General features: G+C 42.7%; 1 protein-coding gene across 1 annotated transcript in view; it reads left to right on the top strand.

Annotated features, from left to right (window-relative positions):
- stk33 (serine/threonine kinase 33) overlaps positions 1-17262 on the top strand; it is a 24248-nt gene extending 6986 nt beyond the window's left edge. Inside the window, exons 2-13 of the mRNA XM_053513587.1 lie at positions 7269-7376; positions 8451-8564; positions 8643-8747; positions 8940-9078; positions 10347-10432; positions 11096-11183; positions 11481-11556; positions 11651-11763; positions 11858-11943; positions 12922-13194; positions 16395-16490; positions 16692-17262. Of these exons, the coding sequence (XP_053369562.1) occupies positions 7269-7376; positions 8451-8564; positions 8643-8747; positions 8940-9078; positions 10347-10432; positions 11096-11183; positions 11481-11556; positions 11651-11763; positions 11858-11943; positions 12922-13194; positions 16395-16490; positions 16692-16865 (1458 nt within the window). The 3' untranslated portion in view covers positions 16866-17262. The remainder of the gene's footprint in view (positions 1-7268; positions 7377-8450; positions 8565-8642; positions 8748-8939; positions 9079-10346; positions 10433-11095; positions 11184-11480; positions 11557-11650; positions 11764-11857; positions 11944-12921; positions 13195-16394; positions 16491-16691) is intronic.
- The last annotated feature ends 574 nt before the right edge of the window (positions 17263-17836 follow it).

The raw sequence follows: 17836 nt of genomic DNA on the forward strand, positions 1-17836 counted from the left end.
TTCAATACTGCGAAATATAAATAGTGTTCAGGTTGGCTTTGTTCTTATTCTTTGTTCTTATTATTATTAAGATATTCTTTAAAATGGATCAAGAGGTTAAGGGATAATAAACACACTCTAATCTTCTGCCACACACTGTGATGTTTCCACACAGAGACACTAAAGCCCTGTTCAGACGGGATCAGTTCTCCATGTGGAGGTGTGTGTGTGTGTGTGTGTGTGTGTGTGCTTGTAGTGTCATTATTCCTAGAGGATCTCTTTGATTTTAGTCTAAACATTTTCCTACACACACACACCTTGAAAGATTTTTAGGATTTTTTTTATAAACTGAGCAGAAGAAATACCTCCAGGTGCGTCCTGTGTGAACTGTAGCGTGGGTGACCACGGCGTCGTATCCTGTGTGAAAAGAAGTTTTCAGGGTAAAGACGCTCCAGGAAGTGCTCGATCTTTTCTCTTTTTTATTAAAACCAAAGGTTTAAACTGCAGAAGAATAAAATCTAGTCGTGGTGTGGCAGAAGCGATGATCCAGCCCTGCCCACTCGACACGGCTGAACCCTTTACCCTCAGAGCCGTCCTCTACATTGTCTCCAATACACTTCACAGCAGAGGAGAGTTCAAGAGATTACGTCCAGACAAGGCTGCAGATCCAGATGGACTCAGTCCTAGGGTTCTCAGCGGTTGTGCTACTCAGTTGTGTGGAGTGTTTCAGCACATCTTCAATCTGAGCCTGAGCATAATGACTGTATCAGACCTGTGGAAGACATCATGCCTTGTTATAGAATAAACACCCAAAGACGAACAGTGACTACAGGCTTGTTGCTTTGACCTCACATGTCATGAAGTCACTGGAAAGACTGGTCCTTAAGCACAGTTCGCCTATCAGCCCTGCATTGGTGTGGAGGATGCCATCATCTATCTGCTGAACAGAGCATATACATACCTCGAGGAGTCAGCTAACACTGTGAGAGTCATGTTTTTTTATTTCTCCAGTGCGTTCAACGCCATCAGACCTGAGCTACTCAGTAATAAGCTACTGGACATGCGATGGATGTTTCCCTTGTGACCTGGATTACGAACTATCTAACAGGTCGTCCACAATACAGTATGTGAGGCTACAGAACATCACGTCAGACACTATTGTGAGCAGCACAGGGGCCAACCAAGGGACAGTCCTATCTCCCTTTCTGTTTACACTCTTTAGACACCACTCACAGTTTTGTTATCTGCAGAAGTTCTCAGATGATTCTGCTGTCGTGGGCTGTATCAGGAGAGGCCAAGAGACTGAGTACAGGAGTGTGGTCGAGCTGGTGGTAGATTTAAGGAAGCGGAGGACCACGCCTAACCCCATAAACATCATAAACAGTGAGGTGGACGTTGTGGACAGCTACAAATTCACATTGTGTTCACATTGACAATAAACTGGACTGGTCAAAGAACACTGCTGCTGAGTACAATAAAGGTCAGAGTCGCCTGTACTTTCTCAGGAAACTAACTTTCCTTTAATGTATGCGGAACCATGCTTCAGATGTTTCACCATTCAGGTGTCTCCAGCATTATCTTCTTTGCTGTAGTCTGGTGGGGTAGCAGATTAAAATCGGCAGACTTAACAAGCTCATCAGAAAAGCAGGCTCTGTCATTGGAGTGGAGCTGGAGTCTTTAGTTGAGGTATCTGAGAGGAGGATGCTAAAGAAACGTCTCAGGATCATGGACAATACATCACATCCCCTACACGAGTCACTAATGTCATACAGGAGCACGTTCAGCCACAGACTGAGACTACCAAAGTCTAAAACTGACCCCTCCCCCTTCATTCGGGAGCTGTCATGACAGAATTAATCATTAGAACTTTATCATGCCCTGATACTATCACAATAACAATATCACATGCAAAACCACTAATTATGTAATATTATGAAAATCATGTGCAATATTTATATATATCCGGTGTGCAATATCATTACTACTCTATATGCAATATCAAATATTATGTGCAATATAAATCCTGGGTGCAATAACATAAATGTACATTACACAAAAGAGACTATTCTGCACCATTCTGTACGGTTTTTTTGTTTTTCTATATTTTTTAATTCTATTTATATCGTATTTTATTTCTCTCTCTTTTTTTCCTATTGTATTTGTATATTTTAAATATGCAGACACTGGAGAAACAATCTTATCTTTCTTATCCTGGGGCTTTTAGGGAACTACATTTTTAGCACAGACCGGTTACAATCATGTGACCTACTGCTGATGAAGCATAGCCACACCTCTGACAATAAAAATCCGAAGTGTGTGTGCGTGTGTATATGTGTTTATATGAGGTGTGTGTAGTGAATGCAGACATTCTGTGACTTTATGTCAGAAAAACATCAGTAAAAGTAAAATCCCACCTGAATATTAAGTTTAAATATACAGTTAAAACCTTGGATTGTGAGCACTCGTACATCAAACTCAAGACGATTCGTTTAACAACACAACAATTTTCATATAAAAATAATAAATACAAAATGTAAAGTAAAAATAAAAAAATCAAGCTGCCCTTTGAAAACTGTAGTAACGCAGAGTCAACAGTTTTGTAACTTATGCCTTGATTGACGAGAAAGGCTTGAAAAAGTTATAACAAAAACTAATGATGCACACATGCTCTATGCAGTTTGTTCGTCGCTCCTTTTGAACATGCAAAACTCACTACTGCTGTCTAGTGGATAGGTGGGTTTATTGTTTACCTATCCACTAGATGGCTGCAAGTTTATGCAGTTTATAGCACATTTTATACACATTTGTAATTCAAAGTGCTTTAGATTAAAGAGAGAGAGGAAAAATAATAGCACTAAGACTTTTAAAATTATTTAAATTTTATTTAAAATAAAAAAAAGTTTGTAGTGACACTTTTGAAATTTCCTTAAAATTTCATTTAGAATCAAAATAAAACAGTTGAAAATATAAGAAACATAAAATACAGTGCAGTCAGTTCGGACGTAGCACAGTGCTCATTTAATAAATGCACAGCTGAACAGAGTTTTAAGTCTATATTTAAATGTGACTAATGTTTTAGCACATCTGATCTCTTCTGGAAGCTGTTTTCAACTGTAGCTAAAGGCGGATTTTACTTGTTTTGTGTGAACTCTTGGTATTTCTAACTGACTCGATCCTAAAGATCTGAGTAGTCTGTTAGGTTTATATTCATTGAGCATATCTGTAATGTATTTAGGTCCCAGGCCATTGAGTGATTTATAAACGAGTTAAAGTATTTTAAAATCTACCCTAAATGTTACAGGAAACCAGTGCAAGGACCTGACGACTGGTGTGATGTTTTTTTTTTCTAGTCAGAATCCTGGCAGCAGCTGTCTAATGGTCTTCTTGGGAAGGCCGATGAGGAGACCATTACAATAATCCACCCTGCTGGTGATAAAGGCATGGACAAGTCTCTGCAAGTCTTGATTGGAAACAAAACATCTAATTCTTGCAATGTTTCTAAGATGATAGTATGCTGATTTAGTTACTGCTTTGACGTGACTACTTAAACTAAGCTCTGTCTCCAGAATCACCCCAAGATTCTTGACTTGATTTTTTTGTTGTTTAACCTCTAGAGTAAAGGTATGCATTCACCTTCAGAGCTTCATCTTTGCTTCCAAATGCAATGACCTCAGTTTTCTCCTTGTTTAAACTGAAGAAAGTTTTGGCACATCCAACTGTTGATTTCATCAATGCATTGGCAGAGGGAGTCAACGGGGCTGTAGTCATCTGACTTAGTGGGAGCATATACAAGCTAAACAGGAGGGGTGCAAGAATTGAGCCTTGTGGGACTCCGCATGTCATGGATGTCCACTTAGACTTATGCTCTCCTATACTCACATAATAAGTACTTCTTTCTAAGTATGACCTGAACTATTTTAGTACCATCCCAGGAACCCCGACCCAGTTTTCCAGTCTTTCTACTAGTATGTTATGATCGACAGTGTCAAATGCAACACTAAGATCTAGCAGTACCAACACTGATATTTTGCCAGAATCAGAATTTAAACGAATATCATTTATTATCTTTAGGAGCGCTGTCTCTGTACTATGATGTGCTCGGAAACCAGATTGAAAACTGTCCAGGTATTCATTTGAGTTTAAGTGGTTGTTCAGCTGATTAAAAACAACATTTTCAATAATCTTACCTATAAAAGGAAGATTTGATATTAGTCTGTAGTTTTTCAATATCGTATTATCAAGATTGCTCTTTTTCAGAAGTGGCTTTACAGCTGCGGTTTTCAGAGAGTTCAGAAAAGTCCCAGAGAGTAGTGAGGTGTTTACCACTTGTAAAAGATCTGCTTCTAAACAGTTACACATTTTTGAGAAAAGATGTGGGAAGTGTGTCATGGTCACAGGTTGTTATTTTAAGGTGTTGTATTATTTCTCCCAAGATTTTGCTATCAATTGCTTGAAAGACAGACATTGTAACTGTTTTTTGAGATTGTGTTTGAGTTTTTCTGACCTCTGCATTTCTCAGAAAAAAAGGAAGCAAACTTATTGCATTTGCTGTCGGAAAGTATTTCAATGGGAATCTGAAAAGAAAAAAGAGTGCGAGTGTTATTTAAGTTACTGTTTATAATGTTTGAGAAGAAGGTCTGTCTAGCTGTGGCTAGGTTTACATTGAAAGCATAAAGACTGTCTTTACAGATGTTATAGTGAATTTCAAGTCTTTCGCCACATCCGTTCAGCTTTTCGGCATTGTCTTTTCATACTCTGAACTGCTGTGGATTTTCTCCATGGTGATTTCTGTTTGCTCGTCTTTCGGACCTGCCCGTCATAAATAGTGCACTTGTATTCTCATTAATGCATCATCTCTGACAGAGACAGATCTAGAGTCAGTGGTAACAGAGATCAATATATCAAAGAAAATACAGAATTGATTAGATAGTGCTACGTCGTTAATAAGTGTGGATGAGATGTTTAGTCCCTCACTGATGAGTAAATCTAAAGTGTGTCCACGATTATGCGTGGGCCCGTGCACATGCTGAATCAGGTCAAAAGTGTTTAAAACATTTATCATTTCTTTTGTAGTATTGATTTCTGCATTATCAATATGAATATTAAAGTTTCCTGTTAAAGCAAAATGTTCAGTAGTGATGGTAATGGGAAGGGTGGGCATGCGCACACGTACAAACACAAAATAAAAGATGCTTAAGAGAAATTCATTGGCTCAGTTGTGATCACGTTACTCTTGGCATAAAAACAAGAAGCGCATGCGTGCCACATAATACTTGATTATACTCGGTACTCGTAAATCAAGACTTGCTCGTTTATCAAGACAAAATTGATTAAATTTTTTTTTAGTCTTACGGAAACTGGGGGTACCCCTGTAGAGAGATGGGATGTAATAAAACCATAAAAGATATACGATGCACACTTCTGTCCGTCGATATCCAGTCAATAAAAACCTAATGGAGTTCTTGCAGTTCTGGATAAGAAATAAAATTTTTGAAGTTTCCATCACTGATATCTGAACTGCATTAGTACTCAAAGCTTCTGCTGATCCAGAGACGGCCAAGGAAACGAGGAGAGAACGCTTACTAGTGCACCTAACGTTAATGTGAGTGAGGACGGACAGATTGCATGCTAGATACCAGCTGTTCAGATAACTAGCATGATTGTGTGTGTGTGTGTGTGTGTGGGGGGGTCTAAAGTTCAGGAGAAGATGGTAACCAACACGGTCCTCATGCAGACTAAAAATCTGTTCACTTGTAAAAACGTTATGGTTTTCATAGTAATGCCTCATTCACAGGGACGTAAACAGCACATGCGCCATTCATAATGAACTGATTTATAAAAACTGCCTTGTATTGTAACATGAGTGGAAGGAGTCTCCAGTGTCAGCGCTGTGTAACAGCCAGCTTTAAGTTCTCAGTCAAATGACGCGCTGTAATATATGATATCTTATAACTGCTATAACGTAAGTAAAAACAGGATGTTTCACATCACATCTAACATTTAAGAAATTATGTTCTTTAAATTTAAATCTTAACTGTTTTGTTAATTGCTGTGTAAGAGGAGTAAAACATCTGGGGTCTTGCTGTTACAGGGGGAACAGTAACTCTGCTTCATCCTAGTATGTTACATTAACAACATGGTTCAAAAGGGACTGAAGGCTCAAAAGTTAGTGCCCCCCCATTTTCAGCACATTCCCATTGTTAAATGATTTCATTTAGATCTGTTGGAGACGTGTATAAACTTTAGCATTCACCTCCTCGTGTCCTTCTGTTTTTGTCCTCTGTGGTGTTTCTGAGCTGATCTTCATCAGCTGAAAGTCTACACCTCTCTCTCTCTCTCTCGTATTCGCTAAAAGAGCGATGGAACTGAAGGAGCGACGCCGATCCGCTTCTGAGGTCACACGTCTCCCTGCCATGACCTCCATATCTCATTTCCTGTCCCGTGTCCCGAGCGCTGTGATACACTCATCACACGCCTCTGTCGCTCTCTAACGAATCATAATTGAGCTGATGGAGCTTTTCAGAGCCTGTCACAGTGGCTTTGATTAGTGGAGATTCGGGCGCTAATGGCAGAGACAGCGCTGTTATGAGAAGCCCATCAGCACAGACAGAGGAGGTTAAAGACACTGCTTCCTCGTTAATAATTAATTGCAGCCCGTTCGGTGGATCCACTCCGGCGCCTCCCAGTCATCACGCTGTAATTGCTTTACATTTAATTTGGCTCTGGAGAGCGTTTTTCAACTCGACTTAATTGTGCCTAACCGTTCATGTGGAGACTGTGAGCTGGAGTGCTTTGTATCAACATTTTTCTGTGTGTGTTAGTGAACGTTCTTTTTAAAGGACAAACGAAAAAGATTTGGACATTTTCCTCCTTTGTAGCACCGTTGGTCACATGACCTGTCATAACACCGGATTAATAAGTAATCTAGTGAACGTGTATGCCACTGCGCTCCTTTATTACACAAAGCTATGTAGCCTTCCTCCTCCTCCTCTTCCTCCTGTTAAATTATTTCCCTCTCTCTTAATATTTCATCAAATTATATTCCTCAGCTATTCCAAGAAGATCTCATTTATAAAAGGAGTATAAATTTAGCGAACTCGTATCAAGTTTAATTTGTTTAGCATCTTGACATCTGCAAAAAGGACTTCATAAATCAGGTTACATAATATTATTTTTTAATTATAGTGAAATAAAAAGGTCTGATTAATAAGCAAAAAAGACACACTGTTCCCGTCTGGACCATTAGTGGGCAGGTCACTAAAGACTCTATTTTTCTCTCTGTGACTCAGATGGATATTTCTGGAGCTTCAGAGGAGATGGCCACGCCTCAAACCTGTGAGAACCCTGCGGAGAGAAAAGCACCACATACTCGTCTGAAGGATGATGCAGACGTTCAGGTAGCAGACTGTTTCTGTTAGACTGATCTCAGAGCAGACATCCAGACTGTCAGAAACTCCTGTCTGATCGCAGGCCTCGGTGTCCACCCTGACATGTCCACCCTCTGACCCCCCCATGTAGTACTAGAGCTGTGTGATTGAATTGATCTTTTGTTTGATGCATCGGTTTATCGATTTAGAATCGAGTCTCACTTTTTAAATAAACTATTTGGATAAACTAAATTCCGTAAAATGGAAGAATTCTTTAAAAATGTATACCACAGTCTCTGCAGGAAATGCAATATTTTGTGTTTTGTGAGAGTATTTCTTTCTTTGATGTTTATGGGTTGTGCTGCCACCTACTGGACTGGAGTGTGAAAGGAAAAGGGATTCTCGTGTCGTATGACACGCAACACTTTAATAAAACTGTCAACACGTGTAACCTGTTCACAGCTTGTAACTATGACCTCCATGAAATCCAGGTACAAATATATGAAAAACCATGTGTGTTTGTCTTTTGTTAGCAACATGCTAGTAAGCTAACAGTGAGAGTGATGTGTGCGTTCCCCTTCATGATGAAGTGTACGGTACACCGTGACCCGAGTCCTCGTCTGCTCCTGCCACAGCTCCCCTGTAGGCCTGGAGGCAGCCCGCGCCTCTCTGCGCCTCTGATTGGCCTCGTCCTCTCCGGAGACCTCCGAGTGCTGTCTTTGCCAAATCCGCAGCAGTCTGTGCTCAGCCTAGCGTGCGTCGAGATAATGATCAAGTTAATTAGACCTGAGATTGAATGAACTGCGGCAGCAACTTAATCATTTGTAACTTGATTAGAAATACTATATTCTCCCAAACTCCAGAGACTCGCAAACTTGAAAATTAAGTTCCACTTTAAGGATTCAGGTCTCGACTTAATAAAGCATGATGAGGGCTGAAAAACAACCCCCTCCTCGTGCCCCCTCCCCCTCCTGCCCCGTTTACCCCCGTCGCCCTCGTCCTGTCCCCGTTACAGCAGCCGGGGATGTTGTTTACTGTCGTGGAGGTAGAAAAGAAAGCGTGTAGCGCGTGACCTGACGCTGCCCTTTTCAATTGGATCCGCAGAAAATCTACTCCTTCGGGAGGAAATTGGGTCAAGGAAGATTCGGGGTCGTGTGTGAAGCCACTCACGTGGAGACGCAGAAGAAGTGGGCGATTAAGAAGGTGAACAAAGCCAAGGTAAGCGAGCGATCGAGACGTGGTGGCCGCTGTGTCTCACGTCACGCCACATGTCTGACGCCGTGTGTCCCGGTGCAGGCTGGGAGTTCGGGTGTGAAGCAGCTGGAGAGAGAAGTGAACATCCTGAAGCAGGTGAAGCACAAGAACATCATCCACCTGGAGGAGGTGCTGGAGACCCCGGAGGTGAGAGGAGAACACGCGCTGCACGTGAAGAACGTTATAACACTGATGGGTGTGTGTGTGTAAGGTTTAATACTGGTGTGTGTGTGTGTGTGTGTGTGTGTGTGTGTGCGTGTGCGTGTGTGTGAGGTTTAATACTGGTGTGTGTGTGTGTAAGGTTTAATACTGGTGTGTGTGTGTGTGTGTGTGTGTCAGAGAATGTACCTGGTTGTAGATCTGTGTGAAGGTGAAGACCTGAAGAAACTCCTAAAGAAAAAGAAGTGTTTCAGTGAGGACGAGACCAGAAACATCATCAGCAGCCTCGCCAACGCCATCGTCTACCTGCACAGACTGGGTACACACACTCACTACACACACACACACTACACACACACACACACTACACACACACACTACACACATGACACACTCGACACACTCGCATACACATACATGTGTGTCTGTCTGCCTATGTGCTTTGTGAGTTTTGGTGTGTGCATGTGTGTGTGTGTGTGTGTGTGTATACTGTATGTGGGTGTGGGTACGTGTGCGTGTGTGTGTGTAAAGGCTGCAGTGTGTGTTTCTCCAGCCTGTATTAAACTTCACATTCTCATATGTGTAATCTCATTAGTCTGTAATCATCTCTGTGATGCGTCCCTCAGAGAGACGCGTGTACACACATTGTTCTCCACATCTGGGCAGATCGGTCACGTCACACCCCGGACCTCCATCGCTCTGTTCTCTCTGACGTCTGATAATTACGCTGATGATCGCGCCGTGCTAACGCTCGTGGTCATTACCGCCTCAGGGCTTCGTCTAATTATGAGATAATACGCCGAGTGCCGAGTAAACATCAGCCGCGTTCAGAGATTCTGAAGACGATCTGTAATTCTCTCTGTCCTGCAGAAATCTCCAGTTAAAGGTAATTTAGGACGCCGCTTGGCAAGAAGACACCGTTCCGCGCGGCTAATGAGCTGCTAACGATGCGCGGCGCAGGAGTACTGATTAACTACTGAGTGTGTTCTAACAGCGTCGGTGTGTCTTTACATCCTGATGAGCTCATAATGCTGAGAGGAGGTTTATGTTACACAGCTTATGTTCCTCATACAGTAACCTCACACACTGCTCACTAGTGCACTAGGGTCAGCTTTACACCACTACACACACTAATACTGCAATTGTAATGCAGCTGCAAATTACAGATTTATTTACAATTAATGTGATTCCACTCGTACAATAGTAATCCATTAATGATAATCAGATCGATAAGCATCCGTAAGTATTGGGACGGTGAGACAGTGCTGGTGTGTGCCTCTGTTCTCTGTCTTTAGCTAAAGCCTTGTATTAAAGTCCCAATACTTATGAACACGAGTGTAATAAAAACGGACAGTTGTTTAATCAACAAAATGCAACGATACACTAAACTTTAGATAAATAGAAAATATTCAGTGTGGGTTTTAATGAAACAGGCGGCTGTAGTCGAGAGTGTAGGAAGAATAAAACACTGAGGGGCGTGCGGTTATGGAAAAATAATCATCTTCACTTGTGATCGTAGTATAACGCCACTCGATATACTGATGCACTTTAAACAAGTGAATCCCTTTTTTCTGTTTTCTTTCTCAGACATTGTTCACAGAGATCTCAAACTGGAGAACATTCTGGTGGACAGTTATCACCAAAGCGACAATCACACCATCATAGACATCAAGGTGAGAGCGAAAAAACTTATATCGAGGTCCGTACAGAACCTTAGTTTTCCATTCTGCACCCTGTCCATCATCTGTCCCATGTTGGAAAGTGTCTCTTTGAACCCGCGCTCTAGGACGAGCTGTGTTTAAGCTCCGCTGTCAAGGAAAAACAAGTTGCCGTGTTTTTTTTTTTTCTTGATGAACAAGTGTCTTGTTTTCGGCGTGCCTCTACGGCTGGAGGGAAACACCACAGAGCCCTGAGTGTGTTGGAAGCTTGTGACGAGCTCGAGTCGAGAGACTAAATCAGAGTGTAAAGGCGAGACGAGACGGCGCGGCCCTGCTGCACCACATCCAGCTTTTATCTCACACGAGGTGGTCATCTCTCTCCGGGTTGTTTGCTCAGCTCGCCCCTACAGCACGACTCAAATCATATATACTGTTTATATGCATTATTCATTAGAGTGTGTGTGCGTGTGTGTGTGTGTGTGTGGTCCAGCCTTTTCCACATGAGCCTGGACTGTAAATATTCGAAATGGAGTTTAGATGTAAAAGAGATTGATCCAGCTCAGGGTGTGTGTGCTCTATATTACATTAAAAGGTCAGACAGTATGGAGCAGAACCTAATTATGAAAAAGGTAAATGTGTGTGTGTGTGTGTGTGTGTGTGTGTGTGTGTGTGTGTCAGATCACAGATTTTGGACTGTCCGTGCAGAAAGGTGGAGTGGGCATTTGGAACATGCTGTATACCACATGTGGGACACTTACATACATGGGTAACACACACACACACACACACACACACACACACACACACACACACAATGCATGCTCTCATTTACTTGCCATTTAATGAATTAATGTCAGCCGGTCTAATAAGTTCTGTGCACGCTGATTAAAAGGCAGAGGTTGACCTAATTTATACGGCATGAAGCTGATCGTGTTTCAGACGAGGAGACGCAGCACTTCATAACTTGTCACTGAAAATCAGCTGTCACACACACACACACACACACACACACACACAGAGCTTTGATGTGGGTGTTTATTGATGCATGTCTTCTCCCCATCAGCACCTGAAGTGATCAGCGGCTATCCGTACAGCCAGCTGTGTGACATGTGGAGCATCGGCATTATCATGTACATGCTGTAAGAGCATTCTCTCATCACACACACACACACACACACACACACAACACTGGACAGTAATGATTGATGATCACTGATTCGGGTTCTTCTGCAGGTTAAGTGGAGAACCTCCCTTCAAGTCCAGCTCTGTGGAACAAATGTTAGAAATGATTAAGAAGGCGGAGCTGAACTTCTCCGCTCCAGTGTGGAGCAGCGTCACTGATGCAGGTTAACCGTCTCAGCACTCGCACATGTTACCCAGAATTCCTTTGATCTTCTCAGTGACATGTACTACTTCAACGTTTTTCTGTTCCTCCCGCAGCCAAAATGGTGCTGAGCTGTTTGCTGAAAGCCGACCCCGCGCACCGCATCACAGCGAGTGAGCTGCTGCACAACCCCTGGGTCATGGTAAGAGCGTCCGTCTGATCCGGTTACACACTCCACGCTCCGCGCTACGGGACGTTTAACCTGCTTCTGGGTAGCGTTGAGAAAAAGAGACATGATTCCTTCAGCAATTATTTTCTAGAGCTGAAGAAATCATGTCAGTTTTTCTATGGTGTCAGGACAGGAAGCGGTGTCCTCTCGCTGTCTCAGGGTCCAGGGTTCGAGCCTGAGCTCATGTTCCTGTCTGCGTCACATGTTCTCCAAGCGTCTCGCCCGAATACATGGCAGAACATGAAGTGGGGAAGACAAATGACTCTTAGCTGTGAAAGTGTGTGTGAGTTTCACATGAGCTCCAGGATTCCAGGACGGTGGAAAAGTTTGTAATAAAGTTTTCTGTATTTAGGCCTTTGTATGATGGATTGTAGTGTGAGGTGAGAGTGCTGTGTGTTTGTACTCGAGATGTCCAGATTCACTACATGATAGATAACTTTGGGACTCGACCAGAGCCAGCGCTACATACACAGAGTCACACACAAAGTGGACTGTTGCTTTACTCAAGCTGATCCAGTTTTCCAGGAGTCTCTGTCTCGAATCAGAAGAGAATGATATAAATATTCACACAGGTGCAGACAATCTCTCATTACCTGCTGGTTCTCTCCTCACCAACACCCTCAGGGCAAAATTAATAATATACAACTACAGTAGATACAGTTCCTGAAGAAATTGTAGGAGCTAAAAGATGAAGCCTAGCTGTTCCTGGTCGTATCAGCCAAATCGGCTCACTTCTTTCTTCTACGAAGACTTTTGTATGAGCTCCATCTTTGTGTGTGTGTGTGTGTGTGTGTGTGTGTCAGTCGATTGAGTTTAGCTAACTCAATTGTCATAAATTCCTTCTATAGTGCACGGTAAACCCTGCTGAGGGGGCTCTACCAACTACACATTCTTTACATACTTTGTGACTCTAGCTCTGTATCTGACTGAGTAAGCGTGACGTTGTTTTAGGGGGACACGTCCACAGATGCCTCGCCCACCAACGTGCTGGAGATGATGCGTCAGTTCCGAAACGCCTCAGAGGATGGCGAGAGCGAGGAGGTGAGCGAGGGAATGGGCAGTCTCTCCCTCAGCTGCTCCCAGGACAGCGTGTTCGAGTCTGAGGCCTGCCCAGAACCTCCGTCCGTCCCTCCGACTGTTCCTGGACGTGCTCCAGCGCAGACACTAGGCCTTAACAGAGACACGAACGACAGCAACAGACAGCCCTGTGCATCCAGCAAACAGGTGAGTGAGGCCTCGTGCGCTCTTCTGTACAGAGAACACAGAGCGGCGTGTGTAAGTGGCTAGTTGTGTGGTCGGAAATGAAGACGTCTGCGTCTCCAGGGATGCATTTGTGGGACACAAACTTTACCCAAATACTAATTTGACACAAACTCCACTCAAATACTGACACAAACTCCACCCAAATACTAACTCGAGACAACCCCACCGAAATACTGACACAAACTCCACCCAAATACTAACTCGAGACAACCCCACCGAAATACTGACACAAACTCCACCCAAATACTAACTTGACACAACCCCACCCAAATACTGACACAAACTCCACCCAAATACTAACTCGAGACAACCCCACCCAAATACTGACACAAACTCCACCCAAATACTAACTCGACACAACCCCACCGAAATACTGACACAAACTCCGCCCAAATACTAACTCGACACAAACTCCACCCAAATGCTAAGCCGACACAAACTCCACCCAAATGCTAAGCCGACACAAACTCCACCCAAATACTGACACAAACCCCACCCAAATACTAACTCGACACAAACTCCACCCAAATACAAACTCGACACAAACTCCACCCAAATACTGACACAAACCCCACCCAAATACTAACTCGACACAAACTCCACCCAAATACAAACTCGACACAAACCCCACCCAAATACTAACTCGACACAAACTCCACCCAAATACAAACTCGACACAAACTCCACCCAAATACTGACACAAACCCCACCCAAATACTAACTCGACACAAACTCCACCCAAATACAAACTCGACACAAACTCCACCCAAATACTAATTTGACACAACCCCACCCAAATACAAACTTGACACAAACTCCACCCAAATACTGACACAAACCCCACCCAAATACTAACTCGACACAAACCCCACCCAAATACTAACTCGACACAAACCCCACCCAAATACTAACTCGACACAAACCCCACCCAAATACAAACTTGACACAAACTCCACCCAAATACTGACACAAACCCCACCCAAATACTAACTCGACACAAACTCCACCTGAATACTAATTCGACAAAACTCCACCCAAATACTAACGCGACACAAACTACACCCAAATTCTAATTTGACACAACCCCACCCAAATACTAATTTGACACAAAATCCACCCAAATACTAGCTGGACACAAACTCCACCCAAATACTGACACAAACTCCACCCAAATACCAACTCGACACAAACTCCACCCAAATACTGACACAAACTCCATCCAAATGCTAAGCCGACACAAACTCCACCCAAATACTAATTTGACACAAAATCCACCCAAATACTAGCTGGACACAAACTCCACCCAAATACTGACACAAACTCCACCCAAATACCAACTCGACACAAACTCCACCCAAATACTAACTTGACACAAACTCCACCCAAATACTGACACAAACTCCACCCAAATACTGACGTAAACTCCACCCAAATGCTAAGCTGACACAAACTCCACCCAAATACTGACACAAACTCCACCCAAATGCTAACCTGACACAAACTCCACCCAAATGCTAAGCCGACACAAACTCCACCCAAAAACTAACTCGACACAAACTCCGCCCAAATACTAACTCGACACAAACTCCACCCAAATACTGACACAAACCCCACCCAAATACTAACTCGACACAAACTCCACCCAAATACAAACTCGACACAAACTCCACCCAAATACTGACACAAACCCCACCCAAATACTAACTCGACACAAACTCCACCCAAATACCAACTCAACACAACCTCCACCCAAATACTAACTTGACACAAACTCCACCCAAATACTAACTTGACACAAACTCCACCCAAATACTGACACAAACTCCACCCAAATACTGACGTAAACTCCACCCAAATGCTAAGCTGACACAAACTTCACCCAAATGCTAAGCCGACACAAACTCCACCCAAATACTAACTCGACACAAACTCCACCCGAATACTAATTCGACAAAACTCCACCCAAATTCAAATTCGACACAACCCCACCCAAATACTAATTTGACACAAACCCCACCCAAATACTAATTTGACACAAACCCCACCCAAATACTAATTTGACACAAACGCCACCCAAATACTAATTTGACACAAACTCCACCCAAATACTTACGTAAACTCCACCCAAATGCTAAGCCGACACAAACTCCACCCAAATGTTAACCTGACACAAACTCCACCCAAATACTAACTCGACACAAACTCCACCCAAATACTAATTCGACACAACCCCACCCAAATACTAATTTGACACAAACTCCACCCAAATACTGACACAAACTCCACCCAAATACTGACGTAAACTCCACCCAAATGCTAAGCTGACACAAACTTCACCCAAATGCTAAGCCGACACAAACTCCACCCAAATACTAACTCGACACAAACTCCACCCGAATACTAATTCGACACAAACTCCACCCGAATACTAATTTGACACAAACGCCACCCAAATGTTAACCTGACACAAACTCCACCCAAATACTAACTCGACACAAACTCCACCCGAATACTAATTCGACACAAACTCCACCCGAATACTAATTCGACACAACCCCACCCAAATACTAACTCGACACAAACTCCACCCAAATACTAATTCGACACAACCCCACCCAAATACTAATTTGACACAAACTCCACCCAAATACTAATTCGACACAACCCCACCCAAATACTAATTTGACACAAACTCCACCCAAATACTAATTTGACACAAATTTTACCCAAATACTAACTCGACACAACCCCACCGAAATACTGACACAAACTCCGCCCAAATACTAACTCGACACAACTAAATTATTTTATGTATAACAAATAAGATAAAAGAACTCTGGAACACTTTTACAGGCAGAATAAAGTATCCCCATAATGTCTATCTGACTTTTAATTCAAAGGAAATCCAAAAATCCAAACATGTTAAATGAAACGCGCTGAGTGTAATGCAGTGAAGTAATTTGTTATTCTTTATTTTACCTAGCTCTTTATTTTATATGCAGGAACAAATCCTGTATCATGAAAATATCCTGTTTTATAATTTGGCGCTCTGTTGTTCCACCTCTCCCTCAGCTGTATTTTATTTCAGACAAATAACTGATCGTCACATCCCACCATTTTGTCCTAATATTAATCAGAATTGTCCCACTGTATCACTGTAGAGAAAGAAGAAATCCTGCTCTTCCTCGTCCAGCGGTGTGAAGAAGAACAGCTCTGCGCTGAAGACGCACTGTCATCTCAGTTTGTGCTCGGTGCAGGTCGGTCCTCCTCCACACTCAGAACCAGCTTTAGATCTCATAATCATTTCTTTAAGCAGCATTTACTTGTAAACTGAGTGATTTTATAACGCAAGTGAACACATTACAAAGTTAAACATATAAATTCACCACTAGATGGCGCCAGCATCACCAGCTTCAATCTGTGTGTGTGAGTGTGAACCACTTGTCTTTTCTCTGCAGTCCCACACAGGTAACAGCCAGATGAGCACAAAACACCACAAGCAAGAGAGCATCAGTAAGGCCTCCTCTCCCAAACCATTCACACAAGTGGATAGCCCCGCCCCCTTCTCCACAGGCCACTCCCAAATCTCACTGCCAGGACAGAGAAGATCAGGTAGGCAGCGCACACCTTAGGGTCCGGTGGAGGAAACGCCACACCTGCCAGAGCGCCTGTTTTTGATCCGTCTTTGATCTTTGGAGAACTTTTACAGAAGGCACTGATTGAACCTTAAACTTGAAAAGCTTTTGAAAAAAATCAGCTCTCTGATGCTTCAGGTTTGTTGATTTAAGACTATTTAAAGACTGTTAGACTGTTAAAGTTAGAACCGGCTTGTGTTTTAAATTTAAATGTTTTGCTTAAAAGTCCCAAAAAAACGTGTATTTCTTAACAGGGTTTCAGGGTTTGATACGTGTAGTAGTGTTTAATCACATTCACGCCTCACATAAACAAGCACCACAACACAACCAAGCACTATTAACGCCATAAATGCTAATTTAAATAGTTTCAAAAAGTTGCCAAATCTCTTCTGTAAATAAGTTATGATTTTATTTTATCAATAAACTGAAAAAAGTCTCAGTTTTGCTTGAGAAGAGCTGTAGTTTTATTTTACCTTCATAAACTTTATTCACTGATTCTTCTTCGTCCTGGGAACACCGGGCGTGAAGCGGGAATATTCCTGGGAAGGACACCACACACACACACACACACACACACACACACACACGTCTCAGTACCACTGTGACGCCGGACTTAAGTGTCGTTCGTCCCATATTTAATTAAAAGTATTAAAATAAAAGCATCAGGACGGTGATGTGATTAAAGATTCCAGGCAGCGAGGAGAGACCTGCAGTGGTGCGACAGCCGGAAAAGCACAAGACTGAGAATGAGAGTGAATTGGGGTGTAATCTTGTTTAGACGTGCAGCAGGGATCCGCTATAAACACGCAGCACTCGAGCGCTAGGCTTCAGGACGGAGAGGAAATAATCCTTAGTATGGATACGATATTAAACTCACCAAGCAGAACTCACTGAGGCCGGGTTAGAATCCTATTTACATCCAGTGGTGTGTGTGTGTGTGTGTACTGTATATGAAACACACACACAGT

This window comes from Clarias gariepinus, chromosome 15 (genome assembly GCF_024256425.1).
Source record: "Clarias gariepinus isolate MV-2021 ecotype Netherlands chromosome 15, CGAR_prim_01v2, whole genome shotgun sequence".
Taxonomy (NCBI): Eukaryota; Metazoa; Chordata; class Actinopteri; order Siluriformes; family Clariidae; genus Clarias; species Clarias gariepinus.